The following is a 23735-nucleotide window of genomic DNA, read 5'->3' on the forward strand; positions in this document are numbered from 1 at the left end:
GGCACGTTTTCTGTCTCTTTCTGGGCATTCCCTGTGTGTGCACACACAGAGAGAGAGAGAGAGAGACACACACACACAGAGGTGCGCACGCACACAGGCCCACGCAAGAGACACACTTACACACACACAGGCAGGTCTGCATGGGGGACAGACACACGCACGCACGCAGGCCCGTGACAGAGACAGACAGACACAAACACACACAGGCACACGTGTGCATTGTTGCAATGTTACTTTTCTTGGTTGTTTATCAGATTACGGATTTTTCAAATGTTCATTTTTTTCCCTGTTTGGCTATAGCGCAAATTCTTGCAGTGTTAGTTTTCTCTGTTGTTCAAGGTTTTCTTAGTGTTATTCAATGTTGTTACATTACATTTAGTTTACTATTACGCTGTGCATTCAATGGTATAATTAGCTATATTTGTGCTTAAAATCTTAAAAAAATATATATTTACATACAGTTCATACGGTCTGGAACGGATTAATTGTATTTACATACAATCCTATGGGGGAAATTACTTCGGTTCCACCGAGGTTCCACTGTATTACTGTCCAACAAAATTACAGGCATTTTATGGAAATACAAACCAGTATTACTGAGTTAGAAAATTAAAGGTACACAATACAGTGACGCATATTACAGCCACATACAAGGTCCCTTGCCATTTAATATAGACTGTTCCTACTAATGTTTATGCACTACTGTTCTAGCGCCTGTTATTGTAATGGGCTTAATGTCTAGTATATATATATAATGTATGTGTTCTCACAAAGTGATTTAGATATGTGCATGGATTTGTTCATGTAGGTGTGCTTTTAATGGGACGGTCTGCAGATATTATTATATTTACCAAATGTATCTTTATAGGCTACCACCACCCAGAACAGAAAGTAATAAGCAATACAGATGGCAAAACAAACTATAAATAAACAGAAAACAACATGTCATTGTTGCCCATAAGTTAACTAACTTACTCATTCCCTTCCTAACCAGATGGGATGACCTTATGTCCGTACTAAACACACTTTCTCTTTTACTGTCCTACCAACTAATCTCTAACTGTACAATGGTAGTAACAAAGTGGACTCCAGACGCAGTGTGCAATAGTATGAAACAGCCTAAACTATTTTGTGCATAATGTATTTATGTACTTTTTATTGTTAATTTCTTTGATGTTCAGTTAGCCAGTTTTTCTCACTATTTTACAGATAACAGTGATTTAATTGCTTGTATGGTGGTCACTAAGGAAGGCACTCAGGCACATCGTTTTCTTGCAGTGGATGTCTACCAAATGAGCCTTGTTGAACCTGAAACTAAACGACTTGGCTGGGGAGTAGTAAAATTTGCTGGTCTCTTGCAGGTAAATCAGTTTATGTCAATTGTACTGTCTTCTTTGCACTGGGAGTTTTAAACTCTTGAAAGTATTTGTCGCAGTTTTCAGCAGAATAGTATTTCTTAGTATACTTAAAATTGATTGTCTTTTTCTGGAAATTTTTCAGTTTATTACATGAAATAGCCTAAATGCTAAGGATCAGTTCAACTTTGCTAAATGCCAAAGATCAATCAGGCATTGATACTTTCTGGCAGGTTATAAACACTATAAGTTCACTTTGCATACTTACTTTTATCAGGCATACTTAAAGGATAGGTTCAATAAATTGTGTTTTAAAGTGAAGTATTTTTTATAAATTAAAAAAAAGTTATCTGTGTTTGCAGTTTAAAATGAACTCCAAACATAAACCAAAAGCCTTAAGACTAACTAAATGTCCTGTTGTAAATTAATGTGCACCATGATTGTGAAAAAAAAAAACCTGAACTTTTCCTTTAATGTTATCGTATTAACCTTATATTGTATCTTTTTCCTCAGAGTACAATTTCTTAATTTCTGAGGTAATACAGATACAAATGTTTAAGACAGAGTAACTACTGAGAAACTGATGTATAAAAATGTGTTCTTTCTTCATTGTAAATCTTGACAACCCCTTTAACTCAATTACACTCTATTTATGTTTTGAATAGGATATGCAAGTTACTGGAGTTGAAGATGACAGCCGTGCTTTGAATATTATTATTCATAAACCAACATCTAATCCACATGCCAAGCCAATTCCTATTCTCCAAGCTAACTTTATCTTTGCTGACCATATTCGTTGCATCATAGCAAAACAACGACTTGCAAAGGGCCGCATTCAAGCACGACGAATGAAAATGCAAAGAATAGCAGGTAAATAATTTTAATTAAAATGAGATTTAAAAAATTATGAGACATCTTTTGACCAACTCTGTTTAAGACTTAATTAGATATTTGGCTGACATATGTGCTATACTTTTCCTTAAACTGGTAATGTTTATTTCAGTTTTTATGGAAGAATTCCTTACAACTCTTTTAGATATTAAATACAGAAAGAGGGTACTGCTGTAGTGATTGTCATTCCAGTGGACTGAATATAAACTGCTAATTAATGCAATTAAAAAGAAACTCAGTATTTATTGAAGTAATATAGAGTACATATTAAGTTACTAATCTTTATTACCAAAAATAAAAAAACAAATATTCTTTGGCAGCAGTCCCAAGGGCATGCAACTAGGGAATCCATTCCCAGGACGGGTTTATCCATTTCTGGGAATTCGGGAATCCCGCATGTCATTCCCGGGGATGACACAGTGCACGGGCATCTCACATGTGAACGGTTTTAGAAAGACCGACACTTATTTTTAATAAAACTACTGCAATATGTTGACACCAATTAAAGACTACCCTTATCTACAAGCAGTTCATGCTGTCATATAAGTACATGTATCTAGTTAGTTGCGGTAATAAGAGCGTAGAAAGCACGTGTCCCGCGTGTGGGCATCCAGGCGAGAACGCGCATTCGTGCAGAGTAAGCCAGCCGCTGAGAAAGCACGCTCTGCCTCCACTGAAGTAGGTGGCACAGTCATCAGATACTGATACACTTGTTCTAAACAACGCCCGCGCTTGCCATTGCTCTGAAACACTGCCATTTCAGCTTTTACCAGCAGACCCCCGTGACCCTGTGTTCGGATTCAGCGGGTTGGAAAATGGATGGATGATGCATACAGTTTTTTGTCATCATTCTGTGATGGCAAGTTTCTTGGCTCAGATAATGCGGATGCAACAGACTGATGCATTGCAGTTTCAAGTTGCTGTTCAAAGCTGTTGTCAGACAGACGTCAATGAAGTCTGCCCTGTCCCGGCATTTGTGAGCTACAGTGTGCAGACTCCCCCCAGTCCATTGTGCTCAGTCTTAGTGGGAGCCAGGAAACTGACTGCTGCTGGTCTGTTGTTGACTGAATTAATAGGCCACACACTACACCGTGGGCCAAACAACCATGCCACAATTATTTTCAGCTATAACTCTGTTTTTTCTTGATCGATTTTTACAATCCAGTCTGGTTAAAAACGTGCAGCAGCGACTTTACTTTCTGTGGAGGCTAAAGAAAGCCTGCCTGTCTCTTCATAATCTGTTGAACTTTTACTGCTGAACCATCAAGAACATATTGACTTAAATGCATTACGGTGTGGTATGGCAACTGCTCCATAGACAACAAGAAGGTCCTTCAATGGGTGGTGAAAACTCTTTGGCACATCATTGGCATTCCACTGTCGACTATCAGTGACCTGCAGCATACATGGTGTCTGCTTGCAGCATCAAGAATGCCTCACACCCAAATCATGAACGGTTTACCCCCCTTCCATCAGGGAGGTGCTACAGGATCCTTCGGTCCTGCAGTAGCAAGCTTTGAAACAATTTCTTTCATAACACCATCATCATTCAGAGCTCTCAACCCTTACCAATCAATAGCTGACCTTTCTAAATATCAAGAACTTCTGACTGGAGTAGTATATTTTCACCTATATTTTATATTTTCACCTGTTTACACATATTTATTCTGTACATAAAAAATATTTCATTTATCTTTTATCATGTACAGTATCTATACTTTCTGATCAGTATTCATATCTATATACTCTTCCTTGTATATACTTCTACCTGTAATCTATATATCCATCCATCCATCCGAACACAGGGTCACGGGGGTCTGCTGGAGCCAATCCCAGCCAACACAGGGCACAAGGCAGGAACCAATCCTGGACAGGGTGCCAACCCACCACAGGATGCACACAAACACACCAAGCACACACTAGGGCCAATTTAGAATTGCCAATCCACCTAACCTGCATGTCTTTGGACCGTGGGAGGAAACCGGAGTACTCGGAGGAAACCCATGCAGACACGGGGAGAACATGCAAACTCCACGCAGGAAGGACCCGGGAAGCGAACCCAGGTCTCTTAACTGCAAGGCAGCAGCGCTACCACTGCGTCACCGTTCTGCCCGTAATCTGTATATTACTCTACTATTTGCACTTTCTAGTTAGATGGTAAACTGCATTTTGTTGTACTTGTTCAATGATAATAAAGTTGAATCTTATCTGATCTAATCTCTTGTTTTTTGCTGCCTGTCGGCATTATATGCATTTCATTTCTGCTTGACTACTCATCGTTTGTTAACTCACATACAAGAGTCCATTGTTCAACTGGCAACTGTACAATAAAAACAAACTAATTTGATTTTGATGTAGCGAGTCTTGTGGGATGTCACACTTAATAAGTGGCAGTCATGGAAGATTGCTAAGATTATATAAATGAGGACTATGGCTTAAAATCTTTAGAAGAGTCATGTAGTGTAATAACAGCATAAATAAGAGGATTATTTGAGAGCTCATATGTTTAAGTTTGCCCTAACTAAACTTTTTTTTTTCTTTTGACTGAATAAAGTTTGTCTGTCCAAAACATCTGGGCTTTGTACAGTTGAACCATTTGATTTAAAAAGAAAGTTATCAAAGAAACAGAAAAAAAGCAATTCTTAGCCAAACATAAATAAGCAAGGATGTTTTATGAATCACCATGTCTTACACTGCAAAAAGTTTTCTGTGTTGATTTAAATGGATAAAATATGCAGAACAGTATCTTGTTAAAATGGTTCTCTGTTATCTTTTGTAGCGCTTTTGGATCTACCTGTTCAGCCTTCAGCTACTGTTCTAGGTTTTGGACAAAACTCTGCTACTTCTTCCCAGCACCTTCCATTTAGATTCTATGACCAGTCACGGCGTGGCCTCAGTGATCCCAGTGTGCAGCGCTCTGTGTTTACCTCTGCAGATAAGGTGCCAGGTAAAATATTTCAGGATCACTTTTGCATTCAACCTAAAGACTTAGAAAGGTTTTACCCTAAATTCACTTCCTTTTAATAATTATGATTATTTTTTCTATAAGTAGAATTAGGTCAGTTTTAGTTAAAAAATAAAATGCAAATTTTATAATCCTAATGTCATTTCAGTAGTGCAACAAATTCAAACTATTGAAATTCTTTCTTAAATATTACCTAAATGATAAAATGTGTAATTAACTAAACTCCCATGGGAGAATTTTTTCATGCATCTCCTAGTCCAAAAGTCATGATTAAGGCTTAGGCAGGGGCTTAACCATTTTTAAGAAGAAAGGACCAGATAAGCCAAAGAGAGAGTGATTCCCCTATAGCCTCAGCAGTTACATTATTAATCTTTAAATTCATAAGATCGGTATCACTATTAAAGATCAGACACAAAAGAATGAGGCTGTTAATTATTGAGTTGTAGAAGCCAATTTCCTTACCTTCCTCCTTGATAAGGGGTACAAAGCAGGTTTAGATAATGATACATAATATAATGTATATGATAATGTATGTTTACTTGAACACAGCAACTTGTGGTTTCTGGTTAGTTTTTATAAAACAAATATATGTTTTGATAAATTAGAAGGTAATCTTACAATTGCATGGTGGCGTTTGTTTTGCAGTTTCCAGAGTATTGGTGTATATTCTGCAAACTGATTCTAAAAGACACAAACACGATTTACATACTTTATTAAACTTTGAATGTTGCTATGCAAAATTAATACTGAATGATCTTACTTCATGTGACACATTTGAGGATGCACTTATAGCAGAGGATTTTGTTTGTTTGATTGGCTGTTTCTTAGTACAAATTATTTAGATATTTTGAATAAGTCCTTCAGGTAAACAACTGTCTGTTTTTTAATTATTGTTTGACTGGTAGGAGATTGATTGATTGATTGATTGATAATCCCAAGGGGAAATTCACATATTATTGTTTTTCATTTTCCATAATACTAATATTCTTCAAAACAGTTAAGAATTCTCAAAATCACTGCTGCTCTGTCTATGTTTGTTTTACTTCCGATCACATTTTATCCCTATAATGTGCTTTGTGAAAGCTAGCATACAAATCATATATATCAATAAAGCTGATTTATTTAAAATCAACTTGGATTTTTTTGTTGTTGGAATTTTTCTCATTTGTGTGGTGAAAAAAGTAATGTCTATTTTTTGGCAGTTTTGTTTTTCGATAGAAAAAACGTTATTGAAGTTTATCTAATCTAATCTAATTTCTGTAAGAACTTTCTGAAACTGGGAAATACCAAAGCGTACATATTATATTATTACATGCCAAGTTTTAATTAATATCTGGACAGTGATAAACTTACAAAGGAAATCTATACATTTCAAAAATATTATTTTTATTCTTTTTAAACACACATTTTGCTGCAGGAAGTATTTCACATTAAATTGTTTATTATCAATGAAATTACTTGCATAGATAACTATTTTGTAGTACTGGTAACTTAATTTTCTATTAAACTACTTAAACTATTTTATGCTGTTTGCCACTTTTCTGGTATGTTTTAAAGTATTTTCTTTTTTTTTTTTTCTTTTTTTTTTAAACATGAAATGCCTATTCCTGTCTATTTATAAAAAGCATGTGCATTGCTGTTTCATTTAATAGCTCTGTCAGTATAAAATCGTATTACTAAACCTATTCTCAGTATGTCTAGGATTGCAGTTCAGGCCTGAGTCCATAATTTGATGTTAAAGAAAATTTAAAAGAAATAGACAATGTGAAAAGAGTTAGCTATGTTTGGTCTCTCAGTTCTACAGTCAGATAATAATAATCAAAATAAGCTGAATGGCAGTGTTTCGTAATTAGTATTAAATTCAGAGATTCAGCATCCTATTAGTTGTTTTTCAGTATCTTATTATTGCTTTCAATATTTGCTGTCTTGAGTCTGGTGGTCTTTTTCTTTATAGATTTTCTTTTTAGGATGCTCAGGTACCAAGATCTTAGTTGCTTTCTACCCATATTGATAGTTTGAATAGTGTGAATTAGAAAGTAATTATTTTGTATCTTACTGCAGAAGAGGTTTTAGTCCCAACTCTTTATTGTAAAGATCAAATGTTCTTATGCTTATTTGTCTCCTAATTTTAAGGTTTGATGGTCATGATACTCCCTTTGTATGTCATTTTCTGCTTGTGTACAGAGTGTGTCCTTAATAGCAGGTAATAAAAAAATTGAACCTTTTTTTGTATCAACAAGTATTTTAAGTTGAGTCTATTTTTGTAATGTACATTGTAAACAAGTTATATAGTCGAGTCTTAATGGGATTCACCATTTACATGCATAAGGAATATCAAAAATTTGTTTTTGGTTTGTCAGGCTCTGTCAGTCCATTTTTGCAAACAAACACAGTTATTTTTTATTAAAGTTTCTTGTGCATGTCTTGAGTCAGTTTAGTATTGAAAGGATTTTTCCAGTCACTTAATATTTTGTGGGAGATTCCCATACAACATACAAGATTTCTTCTTTTGCCCCACAATTCGATTTCATTTTAGTAGCAGACAGACTCACATTAAGGAAGGAACGTATTAAGTATTTTATTGTTTAGTGGTTTATAATATAATAAAATATATAATGTCTCCTTCTTTCTGGTCAGTGCCACCGTCTCCAACCCATATAACACAGCTGATCTCACTACCATCCTATAGACCTTCTCTTTCACTCTTGTTGATATCCATCTGTCACAAATCACTCTTGACACTCTTCTCCACCCATTCCACTCTGCCTGCACTCTTTTTCAACTCTTTTCCACAATCCCCATTACTCTGTACTATTGATCCCAAGTATTTAAACTCATCCACCTTCACCAACTCTACTCCTTGCATCCTCACCATTCCACTGACCTCCCTCTCATTTACACACATGTATTCTGTCGTGTTCCTACTGACCTTCATTCCTCTCCTCTCTAGAGCATATCTCCACCTCTTCAGGGTCTCTTCACCACCTGCTCCCTACTATTGCTACAGATCACAATGTCATAAGCAAACATCATAGTTCACGGGGACTCCTGTCTAATCTTTTCTGTCAATCTGTCCATCACCATTGCAAATAAGAAAGGGCTCAGAGCCAATCCCTGATGTAATCCCACCTCCACCTTGAATGCATCCATCACTCCTACCGCAGACCTCGCCACAGTCGCACTTCCCTCGTACATATCCTATACTTCTCTGCTACTCCCGACTTCTTCATACAATACCACAGCTCCTCTCAAGGCACCCTGTCATATGCTTTCTCCAGGTCCACAAAGATGCAATGCAACTCCTTCTGGCTTTCTCTATGGAAAAGCGCTGTATAAATATAATGAATGAATGAATGAATTAATTATACTTCTACATCAGCACCCTCAGAGCAAACATCACATCTGTGGTGCTCTCTCTTGGCATGAAACCATAATGCTGCTCACTAATCATCACCTCACTTCATAGCCTAACTTCCACTACTCTTTCCCATAACTTCATGCTGTGGCTCATCAATTTTATCCCCCTGTAGTTACTACAGTCCTGCACGTCCCTCTTATTCTTAAATATCGGCACCAGTACACTTCTTCTCCACGCCTCAGGCATCCTCTCACTTTCCAAGATTCCATTAAACAATCTGGTTAAAAACTCCACTGCCATCTCTCCTAAACACCTCCATGCTTCCACAGGTATGTCTTCTGGACCAACGGCTTTTCCATTTTTCATCTTCTTCATAGCTGTCCTTACATCCTCCTTGGTAATCCGTTGCACATCCTGATTCACTATCTCCACATCATCCAACCTCTTCTCTCTTTAGTTCTCTACATTCATCAGCCTCTCAAAGTACTCTTTCCATCTGCTCAACACACTCTCCTTGCTTGTGAGTATGTTTTCATCTTTATCCTTTATTATCCTAACTTGCTGCACATCTTTCCCAGCTCGGTCCCTCTGTCTAGCCATTTGGTACAGGTCATTTTCTCCCTCCTTAGTGTCCAACCTCTCATACAACTCATCATACACCTTTTCTTTAGCCTTCGCCACCTCTCTCTTCACCTTGCGCCTTATCTCCTTGTACTCTTGTCTACTTTCTGCATCTCTCTGGCTATCCTACTTCGTCTCTGCCATCCTCTTCCTCTGTATACTTTCCTGTACTTTCCCATTCCACCACCAGATTTCCTCTTTCCTCTGTCCAGATGTCACACCAAGCACCCTTCTTGCTGTCACCCTTACTACATCTGCTGTAGTTTCCCAACTGTCTGGTAATTCTTCACTACCACCCAGTGCCTGTCTCACCTTCTTCTTAAACTCAACCTTGCAGTCTTCCTTTTTCAAATTCCACCATTTGATCCTGGGCTCTGACCTCACTCTCTTCCTCTTCTTGATCTCCAAAGTCATCCTACAGACCACCATCCTATGCTGCTTAACTACACTTTCCCCTGCCACCATTTTGGAGTCTTCAATCTCCTTCAGATTGACTCTTCTGCATAGGGTGTAATCTACCTGTGTGCATCTTCCTCCACTCTTGTACGTTACCCTATGTTCCTCCCTCTTCTTAAAATATGTATTCACCACAGCCATGTCCATCCTTTTGGCAAAATTCACTATCCTTTGACCTTCTTCATTCCTCTTCTTGACACCATACCTACCCATCACCTCCTCGTCTCCACTGTTCCCTTCACCAACATGCTCATTGAAATCCACTCCAATCACCACTTTCTGTCCCATGGGTATACTGTTCAACACTTCATCCTACTCACTCCAAAAATGGTCATTCTCATCCATTGCACACTCAACTTGTGGTGCATATGCACTAACAACATTCATCATTACACCTCCAATTTCCAGCTTCATAATCATTACTCTGCCTGACACTCTTTTAACCTCCAAAACACTCTTGACATACTGTTCCTTCAGAATAACCCCAAATCCATTTTCTCCTCCCATCCACACCACGATAGAACAATTTGAATCCACCTCCAATCCCCTTCCATTTAGTCTCTTGCACACACAATATATCAACCTTCTTTCTCTCCATCATACCGGCTAACTCTCTCTCCTTACCAGTCACACTGTAAACTTGCGATAAAGTTATAATATTGCACAACCTGAGCCACTTTATAAAGCACATATTTACATACAGTCCCGATCAAAAGTTTAAGACCACTTGAAAAATTGCAAAAAATCAGATTTTGCATGGTTGGATCTTAACGAGCTTCCAAGTAGAGCTTCAACATGCAACAAGAAGAAATGGGAGTGAGATAAAACATTTTTGAGCATGCAATTTAATGAAAACGACGATTAAACTGAAACAGGCTGTTTTACAGCTGATCAAAAGTTTTGGACCACACCTCCAAAAAAACCCGTAAACCCCCCCAAAACAGAAATTAAACTTCCAAACAGGAACTCAGTACTGCGTAGCTCCACCGTTATTGCTGATCACTTCAAAAATTCGTTGCGGCAGGCTTGATGCAAGCATTTCCATGAGGTGAGTGGGAACATTTCTCCAAGTGGTGAAGACGGCCGCACAAAGGGCATCTACTGTCTGTAACTGTTGTCCATTTTTGTAAACTTCCCTTGCCATCCATCCCAAAAGGTTCTCAATTGGATTTAGATCAGGGGACCAAGCAGGATGGGCCAAAAGAGTGATGTTATTCTCCTGGAAGAAGTCCCTTGTCCTGTGGGCATTGTGTACTGTAGCGTTGTCCTGTTGAAAAACCCAGATGAGGGCCCTCAGTCATGAGGAATGCTCTCTGCAACATCTGGACATAGCCAGCGGCCGCTTGACGCCCCTGCACTTCCTGAAACTCCATTGTTCCACCGAAGGAAAAAGCACCCCAGACCATTATGGCGCTCCCTCCACTGTGGCGCGTAAAAAACATCTCAGGTGGGATCTGCTTGTCAAGCCAGTAATGTTGGAAACAATCAGGACCATCAAGGTTACATTTTTTCGCATCAGAGAATAAAACTTTCTTCCACCTTTAAATGTCCCATGTTTGGTGCTCTCTTGCAAAGTCCAAACGAGCAGTTCTGTGGCATTCAAGGAGATGAGGTCTTTGAAGACGTTTTTTGTTTTTGAAGCCCTTCAGTCTCAGATGCTGTCTGATGGTTATGGGGCTGCAGTCAGCACCAGTAACCGCCTTAATTTGGGTCGAGGATCATCCAGTGTCTTGACGGACAGCCAATTGGATCCTCCGGCTCAGTGCTTGTGAAATTTTTTTGGGTCTTCCACTTGACTTTTTTGTTCCAGAACCCTCAGGATCATCTAAGAAATTCCAAATGACTGTTTTACTGCGTCCCACCTCAGCAGCGATGGCACGCTGTGAGAGACCCTGCTTATGCAGTTCAACAACCCAACCACGTTCAAAAAGGGAGTTTTTTTGCCTTTGCCATCAGAACGTGTGACTACCTGACAGAAAATGACAATGAATCCACATCTTTGCACAGATTTGGCCTTTTAAAGGCACGTGGTCCTAAAATCTTGATCAGCTGTAAAACAGCCTGTTTCAATTTAATAGTTATTTTCAATTAATTGAATGCTCAAAAAATGTTTTGTCTCACTCCCATTTCTTCTTGTTGCATGTTGAAGCTCTACTTGGAACCTTGTTAAGATCCAACCATGCAAAATATGATTTTTTGCCATTTTTCAAGTGGTCTTAAACTTTTGATCGGGACTGTATGATGACGACTGGCTGCTAAGTCGATTTAGATTGGAGCTGTTGATAGCAAGGTATGTTTATTATATTATAAAGATAAAATTTTAACATCATTTAAATAATCTATATTGTAAATAATTAAACATGTGTCGCAGCACTAGCGATGTGATGGCACCTTGTTCAGGGATTGTTCCTGCCTTGTGCTGTATGCTTGCTGTGATTGGCGCAACCCAGGATGGATAGATGGATGGAATAATTAAACATATACTAAGATATTTCGACGTTCTAAGCTTACAGATGGCTTTACACCTACTACAGAGCTGATTATGTGGCAATTAGTTACTTAGAGAAAGTAAAGTAAGGACAGGAATCGGGTGTTAGTATATTTGAGAGAGACAGTACTGCTGCAATAAATCATTTCATCGGAGGTTTGCGCATGGTGCAGCAAGCATTTTGCAGGAGGCTGGAACAATCTCTGGACAGGGCGCCAGCTCGTCACTATCACTGCACCACCGTGTCCCTATGTTTATTACATGCTTTAATTCCTATCATTATGAAAATGATATCAAGTATACATCTTAGTATTTGAATTATTCAGAGAGCTATAATATCATGAATGTAATGGATTCTGTGTCCTGTCGGAGGAAGAGAAAGCCCATTTAAGAAGCACGTACTGATTCACACACACAGAGCACATAGAAGAACACATACAAAACAAAGCATTTGACATGCTACTTTAGTTATAATGGGATTTGGGTAAGTAGTACATTAAACGATTGTAAGATTAAGTTTATGACATTATACTTTAATGACAAAATAAACTGTGATTAAAGTGGAAATTTCAAGATTAAAGTTGACATTTTGAGCTTTTTTTCCCACCGTGTCCCTATTTTTGTTTCTTTTCTCTGTACCCTAATAAGCTTCCATATGACACTCAGACGGCGGACTACAACACTTTGATATCTGACAACTTCTTTTTTATTTCGGGCACCGTGTGACTTTGTGAACTTGAACTTTCAAGTTTCTCCGCCACTCTGTCACTTGATCAACATCCTTTTGTTATTTATACTACTGTTTAGACCAACAAATAGTACATTTTTCTTTGCCTCCACTTGGTATGCGCTGACATTTCTTCTATCTCCCCCCGTGCTTTTGAAGGATAGAACATGAATATTGTGTGAAGGATGATGAAGTCATAGCCAGTTAAGTCAAATTAGCAGAAACCAGACAAAACTGGTTTGAGATTACAGGGTTACATAGAAAAAGGGGAAACAACCAAATGAGAAAAGTGCAGTAAGGGAACAAAGTCCACAGGCAACCAGTATCAACCCCACCCTGCCTCAATTCAAAACAAAAATGATTTGCTAGCAGAATGCCCTACACATCCTGATTAGAACAAAAATACGTTGTTTTTAATAAGTGCAATTCCATTTTCTAAAGGTCTATAGGGGGATGTGGAAGAGAAATTAGTAGGAGCAGCTGAAAGTTCTAAAAGAAATAACTTATGAAGTAACTTCCTCTAGGAAATTATTAGGCTTTGGTTTTTCCAGAGACATGTCAAGAGGATTTTAGCAGCCAAGTAGCTTACTGAAATTACATTTTTATCTGTTGATGAAAAGGAGCAAGATGACAATTCAAAAAACAAGGCAGAACAAGGATTAAAGACATCCAAAACATTCGGAAATAAGGTGGAAATGAAGGTCCATAAAGATGCAGTAGGAGGGCAAGAGCAACACGTGTGCATAAAGAAACCAGGCGGCTAAAGAAATCATAAATTACAAACCCGTCAAACTTGTTTGAAATGAGTTTTATAAATCTGATGGACAATTGAATATATTTGTGATTCTAACTTGTTGACTTCTTTGAAGATTAAATAATTAAATAACAATAATACTTTACATTTTGTTTTGTATATAAGTTGATAATTTGTGCGTCTTTATTTGTAAGTCAGATGAAGCAAATGTAATACAGTGATCCCCCGCTATATCATGGTTCAGCTATTGCGTCCCAGCTGTATTGTGGATTTTTCTGTGGAACATATCTAACATTTAAGCAATACAGTAAATCATTAAATATATGTACATATATGTATAAGTTTATTTTTAGTAGTAACATATGGATTTGAAAGCTAGATAAGCAAATTCCAAACAGCAGATAATTGATGCTGGAGAAGATTACTGCACATGCTATAAAAAGTATCCCCTTTTTAAAAAGTCTCTGATCATTGGAAAAGTTAAACACTGAGACAGACTGAAATAATATATGCTATATTGACAGTTGCTGCTGCAGCATAATAAAAAGTTGAAAGATACAGCATTCTGTAACCTTCCACAACTGAAAGATCTTTTTATTACTAGAAAGACTTGGTGAACCACTCTTCATTAGGTCACCAGCCGTTAAGAGTGTCTAAATGGGTAATATATAATAAGATGTGTCATGACAGGTACTCATAAATTTGATATATTAATAGGTTGTTTAAGCTTTCAGTTTCAAAATCAATCGCTCAAATAAGGTTAAAATAGAAACTTGGGCTAGCCAAAGATAGGGGAAAAGTGGGAATGACAAATTGATGCCTGGATATCGCAGTGCTTGTTGTTGTTAAAATGTGTCTGTATAGTTCGCCATGTAACCAAAAAAAAAAATGGAGATGGGGATAGAAGTTTTAGTGACTTACTACACTATTGTTGTTTTTTTTTCTTTTCTTTATTTTTTAGGCGAAATGGCATGTATTTCTATAGTAACATAAATGACAAGAAAAACAGACAGTTTTTAAATCTGAGAATTGTAGTATAGTGCTTATAGGTCTAAAGTGGAGGTGTTTTTTTTTTTTTATTCTCGGATGTCTTGCTGTTTTTAAATCATCACTAGGAATGTCCAGTTTGTCATTTTAAAATTAATTTAGAAATGTTTTTGTCTTTTTTGGCATTTCTTTATGGGATTAGATTTAATGTTTACTGCTTAAAGGATGGTATTGATTAAGCTGCAAGTCACATACTATCAACTTTAACTGTCCCCCACCCACTTACCTGTCATCAGTTATGAGTCTTTGGAAGGTTCCACAGAAAGGAACAGATATAGTATATATATGTGTGTGTATTTACCCAGTGAGAAGACATAACAAGAACTAGCACTGAATAAAAGGAACTGAGAACAAAGAACTGGACCTAATTAAATAGTTTCACTATGAGGACTAAGTCTAAGCAAAGTCATGGGGTGAATTCCTAAAGTCCTTGGTACGCAGATGAGGTGTAATATACCACATGATTTAACTTTTCTACTTCCCACACAATTTACTTTCTTTATAATTAATTAGATGGTTGTTTGAAGTCCTGGTAAACATCACATACCTGAAAATGATTGTTGTATCTTAATATATTCTGGAAATAACGTTTGTATTAATATTACTGATGATAAAAAAACAAGACTTTTTTTGCCTCATCTTAGCATACCCTTCTACCCCTTACTTCTGTCGTCTTACTGCTTATTTTTTATTTCCATTGATTAAAATAGTTGATATAAGCTGAAAGTATGAAATAGTGCGCATTCAGTTTCATTTAAATTTTCACTAAACATTTTAAACTTTCTTGCTTCCTAAATTGCATTCCAAAGAAAGAACTCAAATGAAGCAAAGTACATTTCCCTGAGTTCTTCCCAGAGGTGCTGTGAGTGTAAGGAACCTTACTGTCTATGTTTTCATTGGTTTATTTCAACTGATTACACAGGTGTGGATGTCTGTTCAGACTTTTCAAATTTAAAGTGGAATTTGCAACTTCCTCTGTTTATTTTTCCTGCTAAAAAGACAGTTTACTTTTTAAACTTGTTATCCTGTGCATCACAGACTTAACCTTGTTGTTGATTTAGTTAATGGTGTTTTTTTTTTACTGTAATAGCAGAACAATACCTGTTGAGATTTACATCACTGCTTTAGCATGTAACACGGAACAAAGAAATTAATTTGCCTGCTTACATCTCATTAAATAAAATATATCTCATACAGTATATATGAAGGGTAGTATAGACCAGCAACACTACTACCATGTGTCCAGTATTGATGGAAAAGGCCATAGCCCTGAACAGAGTTAAACAGGCCATATTCTTGATGGAACATTAACACTAGAATCCCTGAAGCCTACGAGAAAACTCGTGATCTCGTAAAATCATTTTTGCAACTGTGATCCGAGAACAATTATTTTATTGAGAGGAATGCTAAAGTTTAATTGTCTCTTAGAAAATGTGGGCAAGCCAGACAAGAAAATGTGCTATGGAGTATAGCAGATGGGGGGAAAGGGTCATTAATTACCAGAAGAAAAAAACAAAATGGGAAGCAGCTTGGATCTTTTGAGAACATTAATTGACTTATGCTTTCTAAAGCACTAGATTCTCCACCACAACTGCTTTACATGTGTTTTTGTATTTAGCAAATATAACATCTTTAAGCCAAGCAATTTTTTTTGCTACTTTTGTGATAAATACTGGCAGGGCTCCACTACAACACTAAGTCTATAGGTATATTTATTTATTTTGGTTATAACACAAAGATTGTAGTTTCTCCACAAGCACAAACAACATTTATAAAACTAACTCTATCGTGTTGTCTCTACTCTATTGTGTTTTTTCCTGTATTCTTGTGAGCCTAGATGGATTCTACAGCCATCCACTTCATTAACACTAGGATTACCAGAGCCTACGAAAAAACTTGTAGATCCGGCCCACCTTACATCCTATCGCACCCCTCTGTCAGCATCTTTTGTCCTGTAAATGTGCCGATAAAGACAAGCACCCTGCTATTCCATCTCCCCACTGCCACAGAATGTGCACAAAGTTCTCCCAGCTCATGCCTTGATTATCTGGGAGTGAAGTGCTGGAGTTTTGGAGTGGAAATAATAGATCGTTTTTTGGAACACGTGCACTTCATGTGTGTTCCGCTTCTACAATAATCTGTGTAAACACATTGTTAAACCAGAAATGTTTTTTATATTTTAGTAGTAAATGTCAAAATATTGGCATAAACTATATAATGTGTGAAGCCTGAAGTTCAAAGATCAAATAAACACTTTCACAAAAGGTTCAAGGATAAGACAACAGCTTCCGTGGAGTAGCGGTAAGATTTGCTGACTTGTAATCAAGAGTCCCAAGTTCGATCCCGACTGCCTCCTATATTTGCCGTTTTCAGAAGTGAGCTGCTCTTATTGTTAATATTATACAGTACACATATACATTTGGTTTGCGTCTGTAACATACGTTGTACGTTTATAGTACTTGTAGAAGTTACCCTTTTTTTTTTTTCTCACTTTTATTCTCTCAGTCACGATACATACTACCACCTAGGCATCTAACGCTGTTAGTTTTTATTTGAAACTAGGAATAACTTTAGATGTGAGTGGTGTTTTGAGACAATGAAACTGGACATTCTCTGATCTGGATCGATAAAAGCTGACACACAAGTGCTGGTGAATCTGTCTTATTCGTATCTCACTGTCATTTGATTTTTTGTATTCAGTTTTATTGAGTGTTTCTGCTTACGCTAAATTAGTATGCACCTTATGGTCCATGATGTCAAAGCCGCACTGATTAAAAACAGAGACCTAGGTATATATGATACTAGCAAGATACCCGTGCTTCGCAGCGGAGAAGTAGTGTGTTAAAGAAGTTATGAAAAAGAAAAGGAAACATTTTAAAAATAACGTAACATGATTGTCAATGCAATTGTTTTGTCACTGTTATGAGTGTCGCTGTTTTATATATATATATATATACTGCTCAAAAGAATTAAAGGAACACTTTTTAATCAGAGTATAGCATAAAGTCAATGAAACTTATGGGATATTAATCTGGTCAGTTAAGTAGCAGAGGGGGTTGTTAATCAGTTTCAGCTGGTGTGGTGTTAATGAAATTAACAACAGATTCACTAGAGGGGCAACAATGAGATGACCCCCAAAACAGGAATGGTTTAACAGGTGGAGGCCACTGACATTTTTCCCTCCTCATCTTTTCTGACTGTTTTTTCTCTAGTTTTGCATTTGGCTACAGTCAGTGTTACTACTGGTAGCATGAGGCGATACCTGGACCCTACAGAGGTTGCACAGGTAGTCCAACTTCTCCAGGATGGCACATCAATACGTGTCATTGCCAGAAGGTTTGCTGTGTCACCCTGCACAGTCTCAAGGGCATGGAGGAGATTCTAGGAGACAAGCAGTTACTCTAGGAGAGCTGGAGAGGGCCATAGAAAGTCCATAACCCATCAGCAGGACCAGTATCTGCTCCTTTGGGCAAGGAGGAACAGGATGAGCACTGCCAGAGCCCTACAAAATGACCTCCAGCAGGCCACTGGTGTGAATGTCTCTGACCAAACAACCAGAAAGACTTCATGAGGGTGACCCAAGGGCCCCATGTCCTCTAATGGGCCCTGAGCTCACTGCCCAGCAGCATGCAGCTCGATTGGCATTCGCCATAGAATACCAGAATTGGCAGATGCACCACTGGTGCCCTGTGCTTTTACAGATGAGAGCAGGTTCACCCTGAGCACGTGACAGAAGTGAAAGGGTCTGGAGAAGCCATGGAGAACATTATGCTGCCTGTAACATCATTCAGCATGAGCAGTTTGGTGGTGGGTTAATGATTGTCTGGGGAGGCATATCCATGGAGGGTCACACAGACCGCTACAGGCTTGACAAAGGCACCTTGGCTGCCATTAGGTATCAGGATGAAATCCTTGGACCCATTGTCAGACCCTATGCTGGTACAGTGGCTCCTGGTGCACGACAATTCCTGGCCTCATGTGGTAAGAGTATGTAGGCAGTTCCTGGAGGATGAAGGAATTGATACCATTGACTGGCCACCACACTTTCCTGACCTAAATCCAATAGAACACCTCTGGGACATTATGTTTTGGTCCATCCAGTGCCACCAGGTTGCACCTCAGACTGTCCAGGAGCTCAGTGATGCCCTGGTCCAGATCTGGGAGGAGATCCCCCACAACACCATCTGTCATCTCATTAGAAGCATGCACCGATGTTGTCAGGCATGTATACAAGAACAAAGGGGCCGTACAAAGTGCTGCGTACAATTTTGAGTTGCTGCAATGAAATTTCGGCAAAATGGACTAGCCTGCCACATAATTTTTTCACTCTGATTTTTGGGGGCGTCTTTGAATTCAGGGTTCTGTAGGTTGATCATTTTCATTTCCATCAAACGATGTGGCATCCTTTTGTTCCTAACACATTACCCAGTCTATATCAGTATAGATATCCAGGAGGATTTCTTTTCCCATTGAGATCTGATGTGTTTTCAAAGTGTTCCTTTAATTTTTTTGAGCAGTTTATATATATATATATATATACACACATATAAACATATATACTGTATACACATACACATACATACATACATACACATACATACACACACACATATATACATATATACAGTACATACATACATACATACAGATAAATATATATATATATATGTATGTGTGTATATATATGTATATATATATATATATATACACACACACACATACATACATATAGATTAGATTAGATTCAACTTTATTGTCATTACACATGTACACATGTACAAGTACAAGGCAACGAAATGCAGTTTAGGTCTAACCAGAAGTGCAATTAGCAGAAAGTGCAGGATAAAGGTATAAGTTCTAAGTGCACCTAAAAGGGATATGTGCAGGGAGCGCAGTCCATATTAAATAGTGTAGTGGTACACACACATATATGTGTACACACAGACATGTATACATAGGTGTGAAAAACTATTTGCCCCCTTCCTGATTTCTTATTTTTTTGCATGTTTGTCACACAAAATGTTTCTGATCATCAAACACATTTAACCATTAGTCAAATATAACACAAGTAAACACAAAATGCAGTTTGTAAATGATGGTTTTTATTATTTAGGGAGAAAAAAAAATCCAAACCTACATGGCCCTGTGTGAAAAAGTAATTGCCCCCTAAACCTAATAACTGGTTGGGCCACCCTTAGCAGCAATAACTGCAATCAAGTGTTTGCGATAACTTGCAATGAGTCTTTTACAGCGCTCTGGAGGAATTTTGGCCCACTCATCTTTGCAGGATTGTTGTAATTCAGCTTTATTTGATGGTTTTCTAGCATGAACCGCCTTTTTAAGGTCATGCCATAGCATCTCAATTGGATTCAGGTCAGGACTTTGACTAGGCCACTCCAAAGTCTTCATTTTGTTTTTCTTCAGCCATTCAGAGGTGGATTTGCTGGTGTGTTTTGGGTCAGTGTCCTGTTGCAGCACCCAAGATCGCTTCAGCTTGAGTTGACGAACAGATGGCTGGACATTCTCCTTCAGGATTTTTTGGTAGACAGTAGAATTCATGGTTCCATCTATCACAGCAAGCCTTCCAGGTCCTGAAGCAGCAAAACAACCCCAGACCATCACAATACCACCACCATATTTTACTGTTGGTATGATGTTCTTTTCTGAAATGCTGTGTTCCTTTTACGCCAGATGTAACGGGACATTTGCCTTCCAAAAAGTTCAACTTTTCTCTCATCAGTCCACAAGGTATTTTCCCAAAAGTCTTGGCAATCATTGAGATGTTTCTTAGCAAAATTGAGACGCCCTAATGTTCTTTTGCTTAACAGTGGTTTGCATCTTGGAAATCTGCCATGCAGGCCGTTTTTGCGCAGTCTCTTTCTTATGGTGGAGTCGTGAACACTGACCTTAATTGAGGCAGGTGAGGCCTGCAGTTCTTTAGACGTTGTACTGTGGTCTTTTGTGACCTGTCGGATGAGTCGTCTCTGCGCTCTTGGGGTAATTTTGGTCGGCCGGCCACTCCTGGGAAGGTTCACCACTGTTCCATGTTTTGCCATTTGTGGATAATGGCTCTCACTGTGGTTCGCTGGAGTCCCAAAGCTTTAGAAATGGCTTTATAACCTTTACCAGACTGATAGATCTCAATTACTTCTGTTCTCATTTGTTCCTGAATTTCTTTGGATCTTGGCATGATGTCTAGCTTTTGAGGTGCTTTTGGTCTACTTCTCTGTCAGGCAGCTCTTATTTAAGTGATTTCATGATTGAAACAGGTGTGGCAGTAATCATGCCTGGGGGTGGCTACGGAAATTGAACTCAGGTGTGATACACCACAGTTAGGTTATTTTTAACAAGGGGCAATTACTTTTCACACAGGGCCATGTAGGTTTGGATTTTTTTCTCCCTAAATAATAAAACCATCATTTAAAAACTGCATTTTGTGTTTACTTGTGTTATATTTGACTAATGGTTAAATGTGTTTGATGATCAGAAACATTTTGTGTGACAAACATGCAAAAGAATAAGAAATCAAGAAGGGGGCAAATAGTTTTTCACACCACTGTATATATACAGATCTACATATATATACATATCTACATATATATATATATATATATATATATATATATATATATATATATATATATATATATATATATATATATATATATATATATATATATATATATATATATATATATATATATAAACTGTATATAGCAAAATCCCCGCTCTTCGCAGCGACGTAAAACTGCTTTTAAATCTTTATTAAGAAGAAAAGAAAACCTTTTTAAACTGAGGGAAAATATACCAATAACTATCTGTTAAGGATCTCTTTGTATACCGCGTTGTCAGTTCAGCATTCCGGTTGTAATATGACCAAGCTGTGCACTGAGATTACTTTTGAGAATGCACGGTGATGCGAAGAATACATTTAGAGTGTGGTGCTCTGCTGTTTTTTGGTGTAGCTGCCTTCACACAGCTTCTCCACTGCCTTATAAACGAACGCCATATAAGGCCGTCGTTTCTCCTTGCTTCGCGGTTCTGTACTTTTTTATTGTTCGTTTATTACGATTGTTATAGTTATTGTGTAGCTATTCGAGACTTACTTTATTTTTCAGGTACCCATTTCCTTTATTTAATCTGCGGCTTGTACGCTATTTTTTATTCGTTTATTACGAATATAGATATTTATTGATTGCCTTCTTTAGCTGACTGCCTGCTCATATAAGGCGCTCCGCTGGTTTTTTGTGAAGCGGCCTTTACACAGCTTTTCCGCTGTTTTATAAACGAACGACATATAAAGCCATCCTTTTTCCTTGCTTTGCCAAGGAAGCTGCCTTTTTATTTAATCCACGGGTTCTCCGCTGTTTTATTGTTCATTTATTACGATTATTATAGTTCTCTTTATATATCACGTTGTCAGTTCAGCACTCTGGTTGTAATATGACGAAGCTGCGCGAGCTCACTCTTGAGAATGCAACGTGTAGTTTTCCAGGAGAAAAGCAATCTTGCCTGAAATCAATGGCAACCTTTTGTAGGGTCTGTCCCTGAGACTTATTACTTGTCATCGCGCAGCAGAGCCTTACTGGAAATTTGAGGCATATGAATTGAAATGGGAGATCAGAGAGTATAACGGAGATTCGAGGAATACATTGAGTGTGGAGAAACTCTAGAGAAACTCTAGAGAAAGCGTGTGTATTAACTTGTGGATTTTTCTGTGAGTATTTGGTGGCAGCGTGACGAAGTTGCTTCCGCAAGACCGCGTTAGCTGTGGAGCTCAGCTTGGAGCATATTCTTTTCCTACCTTGTCAATTAAGTAATGCGTTTTTTGAACAGGTTTGATGCATGGAAGTGATCACTCGTACTGCGTTCAGTCAGTTCATGTGAGCTGCTCTCTTGTGTGATGTTGTGATGTCCACGGCTTTATTTAATGTTAGCTAAGACCCGGCACTTAAAAGTTTCTCGCTACAGCAATTTTAACTCCGTTACAAAGTGATTTAAGAGTGATCCAAAGTCTCGTTTATACCTCGTGTCTTCTCATTAAACTTGTATCTTGCGAATAAAGTATTCAGCGTTTTTCTTCAGCGCTCTTTGGGAGCTCTTCCTTCTTTTCTACGTACTGCGTTCACAGTCAGTTCACATCACCTTATTTTATGGTCATTTAGCCTTTCATACACAAGGAGATATTAGTTTTTCTCTCTAAGTACAGTTTCTTTTTTTGTTAGCATTGTGTGCAAGAGGGACTTTTCCACTACTTACACTTCCTAATTACATAGTATTGTAGCATTGCTGATCAGTGTATCATGTGATTGTTTTTGTGGAAACCTGAAAAGTACAGTAGAAAATACTAGTTAGAATATAAATGAGGCCATAATACTAATAAAACAATAGAAGTTATGGTATTGGAGTGGGCAGTCAATATTATCATTTTTCTTGCAGTTTTTTTTTTTGGCAGTTTTTTGCATTTTTTAATAAACTAATTTTTCCATGTAGTTACCATAACCTTGTTTTACTCATGAAAGATTACACAAAAATTAGGCATCATAAAAGTCATTGTTTTGTACTATATCATTTAATATTCCCGTCACCAGACAAAAATTATCTCATTTTCTCTCTCTCTTTCTCTCAAAAAACTTCTTTCAGGTCTTAGGGAAAATATATTAGCTATAGAATTTCTGATCAGAGAACAGTAAAAGTTTGTAGTAATTTGTGTTATACTGCACAAATTGCGAATCTGATCTTTTCCGTCCATCCGTTATCTTAACTGTTTCACCCAGTTAAGGATTATAGGGAGTGAGAGTCTACCTTGGCATCATTGAACACAAGGCAAGAATCAAGTCAGTTGAGGAAGTGCTAGTTCACCACTGAAAACACACATGCACACAATCACATGGTACACAGGCCAGTGTATCTTCATTAATTAACTTAAAATGTTGTTTTGGGGAATACCCACGCATACACCTTGATGACATGCAAACTCAACACAATTGGTGGTTGTGCCAAGATTAGAGCCCAGTCTCCTAGAGCTTTGCGCAGTAATACTAATCACTGCATTACCATGCCACCCAATATC

General features: G+C 37.8%; 1 protein-coding gene across 2 annotated transcripts in view; it reads left to right on the forward strand.

Moving 5' to 3' along the window:
* clec16a (C-type lectin domain containing 16A) overlaps positions 1 to 23735 on the forward strand; it is a 73947-nt gene that overhangs the window by 33605 nt on the left and 16607 nt on the right. For both annotated transcript variants that reach the window (XM_039774726.1, XM_039774727.1), the window contains exons 2-4: positions 1210 to 1361; positions 2021 to 2225; positions 5026 to 5193. In XM_039774726.1, coding sequence (XP_039630660.1) covers positions 1210 to 1361; positions 2021 to 2225; positions 5026 to 5193 — 525 coding nt within the window. The remainder of the gene's footprint in view (positions 1 to 1209; positions 1362 to 2020; positions 2226 to 5025; positions 5194 to 23735) is intronic.

This window comes from Polypterus senegalus, chromosome 13 (assembly GCF_016835505.1).
Source record: "Polypterus senegalus isolate Bchr_013 chromosome 13, ASM1683550v1, whole genome shotgun sequence".
In the NCBI taxonomy this organism is placed as follows: domain Eukaryota; kingdom Metazoa; phylum Chordata; class Cladistia; order Polypteriformes; family Polypteridae; genus Polypterus; species Polypterus senegalus.